Source organism: Triturus cristatus, chromosome 1_2 (genome assembly GCF_964204655.1).
Source record: "Triturus cristatus chromosome 1_2, aTriCri1.1, whole genome shotgun sequence".
Taxonomy (NCBI): domain Eukaryota; kingdom Metazoa; phylum Chordata; class Amphibia; order Caudata; family Salamandridae; genus Triturus; species Triturus cristatus.
Genome location: NC_140580.1, coordinates 505,581,742 through 505,594,243, shown reverse-complemented (window position 1 = coordinate 505,594,243; position 12,502 = coordinate 505,581,742). Strand labels below are relative to the sequence as shown.

Below are 12,502 nucleotides of genomic sequence, written 5' to 3'. Positions count from 1 at the left end.
AGGCGCTTGTCGTTGATGACCTCATGTCTGCTACTGGTGTGTGTCAGTAGGAGATCAATGTGTGTGCAATAGTACTGCAGAGATATTAGGCTTAAAAGGCTGAGGTTTCCACCCACCACTGAGCAGAGCTAAACATGGGTGGTTTGGTGCTAATGGAGGGACCGTGAGTTGCAAACGAAGAGAAAAGGAGCAGAGGGAGGACTCTCTAACTGTTGTGCAAACTTCACCAGAGTTCCTACCCTCCTTATTTCATGATGCACTAAAGAGAACTGGGCAAGCGGAGGGCATTGTGTTCCACCCCTTTTGTCTACATGCAGGTATGCACTTTGCTGCAGCATACACTGAGGTGGTGTACATGCATTCTGATTATATTTATTTAACTTAGAAAGTGCTAAACGATATTCAGGACTGCACAGATAGGACGACAGAAGATGTGGCACTTCACAAGTGGTGCTGCACAAGTGGTGCACGGTGCCCTCTGCACTGGAGATGTACAGCTTGGTATTTGACCAGGAGCCACAGAAGCGGGTCCCCTTTGCCTATGTACAGTCTCCCATTACAGAAGAATCAACTTGGGAAACAGTGCCATGGGGCACGTGCTAGATGCTTGATGCATAAGGGGTTGCAGACCTTTATTCACTGAGACGAAGGGGGGTCAGCGACCCTGCAAGACCACCACATAAGAAGGGGCTCGAGCGCAGGGGTGCGCATGCTCAGATCCAGTCAGTATGGCAGACATCCCCTCCTTTTTAGGTCGAGCCTGGGCATCGCATACGCTGCTCTGCGAGGCATGCTGTTTTGAGGTAGGGACTTGAAGCTCCGGCCACTCTTCAACCACATTTTTCATTGGCTTGCGTCATTGTCCATTGTAAACTGTGGCTGTTCTTTGTCAATAGGCTTAGTAGTCCCTCCTTAGTATCGCCTTGTCTAATTTCGTAACCTCCCATGGCGACACCCCCTATTACGTTGTGATGTTGCTCAGTAGCCTTTAATTAGAGTCTCTGAGCACTATTTTCTCAAATAGCTAATGCTTTTAAAAAAAATTTATAGCACGCATTTGCAATGCAATAGGGCTCACATTTGCAAGGGTTTAAGCTATTGACACTGTAAATGGCAATGCCTTTTATTAATCTGTTTGAAAAACAACACATAACTAAAAGGCATTTAGAATGCCAATAGCTCAAACTCTCGTAAATGCGAGGCCTATTGCATTGCAAATGCTTGTTCTCTTCCCCTTCCGAGGACGTTGACCACATATCCTAAGAATGCCTTCTGCAGACATTGTGAAATGGTTCAAACTAAACACCCACACCCGAAAGAGAAAGAGCCTAAATTAGAAACGGGAAGCGGGAAGCTTTTGCGGCTCCTCCCAAACCCGCCAGCACCTCCTGGCTGGCTTTGGTAGCAGGCAAACAACAATACAAAGAAGGGCTGGGGTCAGAATGTAACTTATATCCATATTTACCTGTGTTGAGCAACACTGTGGACAAATGACTGCGGAATTGTTATCAGTGCAAGCTGTTATCGCTGTTACATCATCTACAGAGAACACAGCAGCTGCATGGGCACCATGTCCCACTTCCAAATTACATGTTTAATGCCTAGGTGCCCTAAGGAGTGTGATGATCCTGTACAGGGGGTTGAATTAAAGTGTTTTCAGTCCCCAAATAATAAAAATAACATAAGGAAACAATAAAAACAATTTCTAGTGTGATGTTTGGTATTTTTCACATGTGCATTCTTCATGCTTACAGTCATGTAGTGATGATGTCAAAGTATGTAATTCCTTTAAATCAAAAGGGACCCCGGCTTCCTGAGGCATCACCCCATGATCAAGAGGAAGCTTGGAGCTTGAAGCTTAAGCTAAAGTCAGGCTGGGAGCCTTCTCGTTTTACTTTGCACGCCACCCCTGATGCCCACTGCGTGTTAGTAATAGATTGTTTATCCTGCCATTTTTAGTATTTGTTTTAATGTTGTTGTATCTTTTTATTGGTATGTCCGTAGCGCACATCTGCCATTGGAATGTGGTCCAGATATATTTAGGACAGCCATACAAAAGGACAGACATCACTGACTGACCTTATTAGCTAAACGGGAAATAACCAGCCATTGGAAACACAGTCAGGGACCTAGAGTCCGGAGATGGAAACACCAATTTCTTAAGTGGGCGGTGAGCGAAAGTGCAACTAAACTGAGGCTGGCGCATAGGTCGCAGAATGAGGTAATGCTGGAAGGAGCAAGGGCCTGGGAGGCGTTGGTAGAGGCGCTGCGGAGGCCTGCCAGAGACTTGCAGGATGACCCAGCTCTTTTGGATGGCGGATCACAGGGAGCAGTGGGGGGAGCGCGAGACCAGAAAGAGCACTAGACAGGGAAGCGTCAGGCAAATTGGGGAGGGAGGCCGTACGATAGAGAAGGCACCTTTCTGATACCCATAAGAATTGGGCGGACTGCAACACGGTATATGGAGCGGAGCACACTGGAAGGGGAGGGGGGGAGCAGGGGTGGGAAGGCACTACTAGCTAGGCTGTTGGGGAGCTTGACGGATTTGGGAATTATTCGTGATTTGATATATGGATGTAAAGATGTTATTTGTTAACTAAAACAATAAAAACAAAGTTAAAAAAAAAAAAAAATCACTGACTGACCTTACGTCATGGCCTAACAGTCATTCTAATACACACAACTGTGGAACGGCATTTTGGCTTTCAGATAGCCATTAAAGCTCCACTGCATTAAGAGAGCTTTTATGCATTCCTTGAAAAATATGTGGGGTTGAGCTGAGCCCAAGCAGTCTGTTACTGTGAAGTGAAGAAATGTAGACAGATCATTTCTGAGAGTCTCCACAATGTTTTTGGTTCAATACCAGTTCAAGACAACAAATGATACCTATTGAGTTGGAACCAAATTTGCTTGCAAGTGACTCCAAGTCACTGTTACCTAGGCTCACGGGTAGTGTAGCTCAGCCTCGTAGATGTCAAACCTCAAACACAAAGAATGCAAAGGCCTCAGTTGCGAATGTTGTGTTAAACTGTAGCTCCACCACAAATCTGCTTGCATGGGTGTCGCAAAGTGGGTTGGAGAATACCGACCACTTGTACTTTTCTGCAGTTAATATCATCAGTTCTAACATGGTGATATTTACCTGGATAAAAGGTCTGAAAAATGCCGAGTTATGTGGTTTTTAATGCGGTAAGTTCTAAAATCTGACTGTTATTCCCCATTATCTTGATAAAACTCATATTTGTCCTTATGAAATGAATCCAGCAAATAACGATCCTCGTGGTACCAATACATATCAGGTGCTATAAATAACTCGCATGGATTTCTGTTTTGAATGGAAAAAAATGACACTTACCAACCTGATTTACCTCTTGTGTTACATAGAGACTTTGGGAGCTAAGCGAAGATAAGTACAGTGTTTATTTCATGAAGTACAAGGCAATAGAAAAGGAGCCAATACACAGCCTGTCCTCATGTATCAGAGACCCAAGGAAGACTGAGCATCCGATGTAGGACAGAAGTGGGGGCCAGGAAGCAGTAACTTAAAAAGAAACATTGCAACCAGAATACATTTACTTTTGACAAGTGAGCCCGCTCCACAAAGCAGGAGTTTGCTTGCTCACAAGTTCTTAAAGGTAGCTTAAACTCCATACAGTACTGCAATGTCTTATGGGACAATGCCTTCCCCTTTTTGAATTAACAAAGCTAAATCATTTGTATGAAAAAAGATATTAAATAAAAATATCTAAAGTATGTCAGCATGGGCAGGGTGGAAGAGGGCATGTGCAGAAGGCAGTGTGGTCAGGCTGGCACGCTTATGCATATCTTGTGGGAATGCGTGTACATCCAGAGATTTTGGAAAGGGGTACACAACTTTTTTAGAGATGTCCTCGGCCTTGCGATAGGTATGGAGGTGAAAAGATGTCTTTTGAATGTCTGGGAACCTACAGATTTAAACAGGAAAGACCAGCTATGGGTTACACTGGGCCTGATGGTAGCCAAGAGTAACCTGGCTAGGCTGTGGGGGGCGGGGACTCCGCCCAAAGTGGAGGCGTGGAAAGCTGATATGGATTGGTGCATGCTAAGGGAAAAAACTGTGTATGTTGCAAGAGGATGCCCCAAAAAATGGAATGCTATGTGGAGCAAGTGGAACGAAAATCTTGGTAATATATGTGCCCCTCCAACTGTCCCCGCTTTAGAAGATCCCATTGTGCCATAACGATTATCACCCAATCATTCATCCATTATATAAGAAATTGTGATGTAAATGAACATAACTATGGACTGTGTGATTTTCCCATAGATTGTGATTATGAATGTCGACTTTTTTGTAGTTTAATAAAAAATAATTTAAAAACATATATCTGTATATCTAAAGTAATTTAGAACTCTTCATCTATCATTTCTTTTTGTAAGACATATAGTAACCCTTAAATTTAGAAGGCTTAGTAGTATTGTGTACAGCTCTAGTGTTATGGGACGTAATGCAATAATTAGATTGTTCAGGAACATTGTCTGTACCAGGTTGCTTTTGTGTAAGTAACAAATCATTGCATTATCAATCTTAGATGGCCTTTTGACTGTCAGCTGAATACTTTTGAGTTGTTTGCCACCAAGTGCTTTCAATAGAGGAATTGTTACCATCATAGCCTTGCACAGCTTGAATTTTGACTGCATGTGCCTAGGTAATCTTGACCATATATCACTTACTCCACCAGCCTTTGTCCTTTTTTTTTTTTTAAACATATTCGATACAGTTAAACATCGGCAATGGTTTCAATCTTGATGTATATTCATAGGTATACAAAGGTGTTGTAGGCTCGTCCGATGTACATGTATAGTTGCAGTCTCTCACAGTTGTGTTAATGGGTCAGTATAGTCCCTGCGTTGTGCATAGGCGATGATATTCTATGTGAGACTTGAGTGTTCTGAGTTCTGCTTGGTCATCAGAGCCTTGGTGAAGGGGCTTTGTCCACTCTTTGTTACCATGAGTACTTAGAGCTTACTGTTCTAATGTGTGGCTGTGTGCTCAGTCCCTCTCTGGTGTTGGTTAGGTAACTGATTTGTATCCGGACTTAAACCTGGGTGCTGAAGTGGGGTATTGATGTGGGATCAATAGGGGGAATGATGGGGGGAATGAGTGCAGACTGGAGGGGGTCAGTGGGTCCTCCATGGCAGCGTACATTGTTGTTCAAACATTTATCAAGCCAAGGTTAAGGCGGCGGCAACCTATGGGGCGGGAGTGTGGGGCCGGGTAACAACAAATATCCTCCAAACTACTGAAAATAATTATTTTAAGTCCCTGGTAGGCCTTCCCTCCTCTTCATCAAACTATACCTTACATCAGGAATTGGGCCTCCCGTATATACAAGATGCAATCCAATTGGCCCCAATCCTTTTGTGGCACTCAATTTGGCGCAGGGAAACAGTGCCACTCACACAACTTATACCAAGGTATTGTCTGAGCATGGAAAAAAGCAGAAATTCGCAGTGGCTCGGCTATGTGGAATCAGTCTTGAAGGAGCATGGCCTCCATGGTCTATTTAAAGAACCCTTAACTGGCAGAAGGGTCTCAATGAAAAAGGTCTCCCGTATCTTTATTGCAAAGGCGGACTGGACTATAAGAGGAAGGAGCACTACAAAGGAAAAGCTGCAGTCGTCACCTACCGCCTGAACCCGTCATTGTCAGAGAGAGGGTTTTACTATCTAGCAGATGTCACCATTCCTCAGCACAGATTTATACTGTTGAGGTTCCGTATGAACGCGATTCATTTAATGTTAGGATACCCTGAGAAAAAGTATAACCATGCGGAGCTCAGCTTATGTCCATGTGACTCCCTCTCACGACAAACTGAACGGCATCTGGTTTTATTTTGTAGGCTCTACAAGAAAGAGAGGTATCACTTTCTTAAGCCCCTTTAAAGCAGAAGAACATTAGGCAGTGTCGAGTTGCACTCTTCTTTTTAAAATCATTACTCGACTTTTTAACATGTTTTTCACTAGCTTCTTTTCTTTGGGCCTGTATGAGAAAAAGGAAGAGGGGGATGGCTTGTATCTAAGGGCCAAGCAAAAGTTATCCACTACTGCATCTTAGAGAGTGGCTCACATAAGGTTGTGGTTAAACGGGTACCTATATTATATTATTATCCTCTTATTTTTTGTTCATATACAAAGGACATGAAGTATTTTATGGACATGAAATTGTTACTTTGTATTTATTCTGTGCTTTTATGATCTTTTTATACTGATCGAATAAAGAATGAATGAAGGAATGACTACATTCAACAGCTTTATCTGGGCCTCCATGTGGGTGCTGATGGTTCGGAGAGAGGCCATGTGTGTTTTCATTTGGGATAGGGAAATCAGATAGAAGCAGCATACAGAAATGTTATCTAACTTCTCCAGTGTGCTCAGAAGTGTGAGCAGGAACAGCACTCATTTTGTTCCAGACTATTCCCAAGCTTACTAGGGTGTGGACCCAGGACATCTTAGTACACCTGCTACACCATTGACAGCTATGCCCCTACAGTCACTTTAATTTTATTTACAGATTGTGGCTCAGTACTGCTGCTGTCCATACACTTCAAGTTCTGTCAGTCAAACCAGAACTGTAGCAAATTACACCTGTACTGTTCCTTACAGGCAAAACCTCTGTATACTCCAAGGGAAAACAAAGTCACTACATCTTTCAGGCAGAAAAAGTACTCAGCAAAGAGTAATTCCTTTGTCCCTCCCCTCATGCAGGGCCCTCTGTGTATAGCAAGAGATAGTCCTTGTGCTGCTCTCCAAAGACAAGGCTATCTACATAGGAAGGCATGAGCCCTCCACTTCTCCCAGAGGAAGGACTCCCTCCCTTTTGCAGAGCGGCTCTTGCACTGTTCCATGTAGACAAGCCTTCTGCTGCACAGCTCCCCTCAGGCAAAGAGAATGGCCCCTGCCCTGCTTCTTTCAGGCAGGACCATCTCTACATTGCAAGAGATAACCCCTGCACTGCTCCCTATAGTCAAAATCCCCTATACTGCAAAATCCTCTCAGGCACGGCCATCTCTGTACAGCAAGGAGTGACCCTGCAATGCTTTTCTCAACAAGGGCCCTCTCTAATGTGCAAGGGATGATGCCTCCATAGATCTTCTCAGGCAGGACCAATTCTATACTGAAGGTGGTGAAGTTAGACCACTGTACCACAGATGTGCTAATCACAAGCAGCCTCTCACAGCCTACACATGAAAGGGGCACTATGTATTCAGTCCTTCAGTGTGGGGGTGATGAAGGCTTCTTACTTACTCTTCTAAGTTAATGCCTCCTCTAAAGCAGACACGATAGCCCTCTACAGAATAGTTAATTCCACACCTTTCCTTTTTCTTACCTAAATCCTTAGCTTATGAGGAATATGGGTAGAAAGGGTTCAAATCAAGATCAATGTTAAATAATTGAGGGGTTGCAAAAATGAGAAGGTATGTCTGTTTAGGAGTGCAATATATTTAGTGGTATTCATGAGGATAAGTTTCGACTTTTTCAATTTTCAAGAAATTTTACTAGGCTTCTTGCCAGATGTGCCTATATCTCGTGCCTTATCATAGAGTCTATTGAACACTTGCACTTCTGAGGAAGAATACTGTAGAATCCTAGTAACACTGTGCTTCATCTTGGGGAAATGTAGGTAGTTATCTACAGACAGAATTAGGAAAACCTATGGGGAATTCCAGTGGAAAGGAATTCTGAACGCTGCATTTCTGTAAAATGATACCTTTAATTTGAATTAATTAACAAAGTTTCTTTCTACAGCTTCTGAGTGCTGCTCTTCTTAAAGCAGACAAAACACTCCTAATATATAATGATTTGTGAATATTTATATTACTGCATGTAACAGGATGTCAGTATCTTACTGAACTACCCAAAACTTAAATCAGAATGTGTAAAGATGCATTAATAATTTACATGTTAAATTGTCTGCATGGTCAAGAAAATTCTTCTAACTAGATTCCTAACTTAATACTTATGAGCTAGCCTGTTGGTGGACCATCACACACGCGGACATAGATTTCTGAGTAGCAGGCTCTACGCCACGGAATACAGCTGACCAGTGCTTAATTTGTCAAATATTAAGTGCCAGGGCTCTGACCAGGAGGCCACTGCAGCTTGCACCACCCATCGCCCTTGTCATCGCTGCCAAAACAACTACTAACCATCTCTCTTGCATGTAGATGCGCCAGTTCAGATTATTCCAGGTCCCCAAAGCTAAAGGAATGGCTGGGGAGGCAGGTATTAGCAATTTTAATGTATATTGTATTCCTAAACTACCGTTGTTATGCTTATGTCTAAATTCGATGAGCAGCGCCACCATGTGGTGTACTGTTCCAAGTATGGTGTTGACAATTAGGTGCTGGTGCCGAACACCGGAAACCAATTAAGTGCCGGTGCTGAGCAACGGAAAGCACCGTCTCAAATTAAGCACTGCAGCTGACGTGTTACCAGCTGGTCAATCCAGCTCTCATTTCTTTGTCAGGTGCTCTTTATTTTGTATGTGAAGGATTTACTATGCATAATGTTAACAGGTTTCTGGTCTTTTCAACGTACAGAGCTCCGATACCTTTGGGTCATGTTCACACTCTACAAAACACTTAAAATAAATAATAAAATAAAGTCATAATGTTCCCTATATTAATCTCTCCATTATGGTTCTTGAGTCAGATGTGATCAGTCAGAACACCACTTAGATACTGGGTATGATCTTCTGCAGCAGAGCTCATTTGCACTGATCCAGAAAATAGGTAAAGAAGATTAATGTTAACATCTTTTCATTAGATTTGTATAAACCCTTTTGTTGCATGGATAATAGAATAACAAAAACAATACAACTCGAGGTAAAAGCTGCCCACGCAGCAGGCGAGTCATTTTACTTCCACATATGCTCATCGCCTGTGGGTGGATAACCCTTCATCATCTCCCAACCCTATCATTAAGTTAATTCTTTCTTACAGTCTGAACGAGTGTGCTAAAGATAATTTCCATATTTTAATCGAATCTCCTCTGCAAAAAGAATCTTGCTGTTCATCTTGGAGTGCCTCAGTGCTGAAACACAAGATAGGAAAATAGTGGTCATGTGTAATTTATTCAGTGTGTTTGATCGTTTGTGCTCTCAATATTTATTGCTCCGGAGCCTGTTTTGTGAAAGAAATGTGTTTTTGTTTGGCTTTGTGAGTGTGAAATTAAAAAATAATAAGTATGTACTTTAATTAACATTAGAAAGAGACAAATGCAATGTGTGTATAATATAACAACATTTTAGAGTTAACATGAGTGGGCCTGGTCATATTTCCAATTGCACTTTAAATGCATGTGAGTTGCAGTGTCAAGCACTGTCTTATTTTATCTTTCCCTGCCTGTGCACCAAAGACTATCAAATTAATTGTGTAAATTCAGTTCACTTTGCGGTCCTGCTTGGACTGTATCTTCTGAAGAGTTTCTTTTTGTGTGTGTAATGTTCCTGAAGAAAAAAAGTTTCAATTTCAGGCCATGTCCTTTGCCCAAACAGAGATGCTGATTGTATTTTGAATGTGCTTTTGTTTTCTGTTGTAGGGCATAATACAGGACTATTAAATAGATGTAAAGCAAAATCCATTAAACCATGTTTTGTGTTTTCTGTTGTAACATTGTATAAAATAATGTATCCCTTTCATCACACCACAGTGACTACAAATTGCCAGTCTAAAAATGTATTGAAACGCTCCATTTGGGATAAAAGCAGAGATGTTCCCCCTTAGAGGCAGACTCCATGTCAAGCCTCTTATTGATCTGCACTTAGAATGTTTTTGGTGTTCCTGCTCTCTTGCTAGATTGAGCAGTCCTTATGACAGAATGCTCTGACTTATTATTTGCCGTCTGCTCGGCCATATTCAGTTCTGGCTATTAACTAGATTAAGGCTCAACTTCTACTGCCATTATTGCTATACATTTATTTACATTTTAGCCTTTTGAATTTCTTGACTAGCCATTATCTTTTGCCTTCTGTATTGATTCTTACGTTTTAAACAAATCTTTATGATTTACACCTTGAACCTTGTCTTGTGTGGATTTTCCAGCATGGATTTACTTATGTGAATCTTTACTAGGTTTCTCGGCCTTTAAAGACTCATACATAGCCCCATCCAACAATCAGCCCTTTTAACGATGAAAAGTGCTGACAGCTTTATCTTACTTTTATGCTGATCCTAGGTAGTCCATTTACACAGCACACATTTTCAGAGGGAAGATTATGTATGGCCCACATTTAAATATCGGGGTACCTTGACTTCTTCCAAAAAGCAGCAGATGTCCATTCTGCCCTCCATTACGTTTCTCCTCTTCATTGTAAATGAGGTGGTAGGTGGGGAAGGCTGCTGTGATTGATGAGATACTGGCAGAAATGATGTTGGGCCACTTGCCCTATTTAAGGTGGCTTTCCACAACCAACAACCATTTGTGGTGGTGTTCCTTCTGTGCAATACCACTGTGTAAACCATGGAGGTTTTGCTCAGAAGAGCCTCAAAATGCCTCTGACATGCAGGTGGAAACCTGCCCACACCACAGGAACGTTGTTATTCAGGGCACTGGATGTGCTTTGGAGGTGCAGTTCCGGTTGCATGTTAGTGATTGAAGTTCCATGGAGTGGCAGACCTTCCGCGTGCACATGTGGTGCCAAAGCATTTCCCACCATGAAGACAGGAGCTGCTTCGCGAAGTAAAAGCCCTGCCACACCAGCAGGGTACTTAAAAATCGAGAAGACAATTCTCTACCAGAATATCGATGGTGTGATTTCCATAACTAAAAAGCAAGCGAGATCCTTATTGGACAAGTCACTTTGTCTATAAATGCACATCTCTACTTCTCATATCACCAAACGTCATTGTTTTTTAATTAAAATCATATTAAAACACCCAGTGCCCCTAGATCGTGTCTTCATATTTCGTTGATGTGTTTCTGTAGATTTTTATGCGATTTTGTCCATCCATTACTCATGGATTCCGAGTCACAGAGCCCGACGCAGTACAAGTCACACCATGTACCACTGACCCCAGTGACACCACACTGTTGTCACCATGTGCTGTCCTCAGTCCCTCTGCAGCCTCTTATTTGCTAATATAAACAGCAAGAGGTGGGATTATGTGGAAATGGCAGAAGATAATCTGAGCTCCAGGGTCACTGTGTGATCCGATGAGTCAAGGGATAGTAAAGGCAGAGCCCAAGAAACCAAACAGCAAGCCAAGGGTACTGACATCTGTGAAAACTGGCTCTTTATCAAAAATATAAATTGCAAGTACAGTGTGGTGCCTGGTGGACATCCGTACCCTGTATGCCTAAAGAGTGCCAGAGTTGTAACGTTGTCTTTCCTCCCTACTCAGAACTCCCTTAGTGTATTAAAAAAAGTACCTTTATTTGTTCAAAGAGAAAGGATCTTCAATACTGGGCTGCAGAAATCAATTTGTGCAGCAGGTGCAGAGACACCATGGCACAGTGGTTTGGGAGACACATTGAATCCTAAATTGTGGTTGTATTTTACTGTCCTACCAGGGGTTAGGGGTGCCCATTCACGACGCTGTTCTTGGTTTAGTAATGTGAACAGAAAGCTCGTGCACGCTTTGGCCGGATGTCATGGACACTGCTCGTCCTGTGGTAAGCCGCTTTACTTATCATCCTGCCTTCTCTCTGTGCTTCATTTGCAGACTCTACATTTTCACACCTTGAAACCGGCTCGCTGCTCACGTCGGTGCTCGTGCCCGTCTTGGTGGTGATAGTGCTCGTGCTGCTGGCCGCCTATTTCTTCAGGTAAGAGTCGCGCGTGTCACGTGGTGTCGCTAGTCCAGGCCTGCTGCGCCTGATCAACCAGGAAGTGCGAGTGTGTTTTTATTCTGTATTTCGGCGTGAGGCGAGGCAGCTAGCAGGCGGCTGCCGGAGGAGTAGTGTTACAGCGCTTGCCAGCTTTCAGGATGAGAAGAAAGAGCTTCACGGGGCTCACCTGGTCTGTGAATGTTATTTTGCAAAATAGCGCCGCGATGCTTCAGTTGTTTAATGCAGTGTATTAAACCGACGTGCCTGGCTTTCGTTTAGGTTCAGAAAACAACGGAAGGCTGTTGTTACCTCTGGTGACAAAAAGATGCCAAATGGGATTTTAGAAGAACAAGGTAAAACACATTTTTATTAACATTGAATTTTAAAGTTGATGTGTGATTTAGTAGAAGGCTCAAGTAGAATTCAATTGCATCGCCAGTATGCATCTTGTATTTTTTTATGCATCTCGTATTTTTATGAAAGTCTGCTTTCACTGTGCTGTGATCGTTAGCGCATTACCAGAACGTTAATCAGCGACTGTTCGGGTGATGGGATGAAAACGAGAACATTCAATCTCAGAGGATATAGTATAAAACGGTCAAATATTGGTAGTGTTTGTTTATTTTAAGCGTGACCCACTTGCCGCCTCAAACGGCGGTATTTGTAGCCAGTCTCAGGTGCTGCCCTCAGGGAA

The 12,502-nt window shown here is 42.7% G+C and overlaps 1 protein-coding gene across 3 annotated transcripts in view; it reads left to right on the top strand.

Annotated features, from left to right (window-relative positions):
• The window catches only part of PTPRE (protein tyrosine phosphatase receptor type E), an 895,414-nt gene that overhangs the window by 598,837 nt on the left and 284,075 nt on the right, over nucleotides 1-12,502 (top strand). For 2 of the 3 annotated variants that reach the window (XM_085606227.1, XM_085606229.1), the window contains 2 exons: nucleotides 11,703-11,805; nucleotides 12,088-12,161. In XM_085606227.1, the coding sequence (XP_085462353.1) occupies nucleotides 11,703-11,805; nucleotides 12,088-12,161 (177 nt within the window). Of the gene's footprint in view, nucleotides 1-11,702; nucleotides 11,806-11,863; nucleotides 11,999-12,087; nucleotides 12,162-12,502 lie in introns of those variants that run through there. The other variant, XM_085606228.1, reaches the window with a different exon arrangement.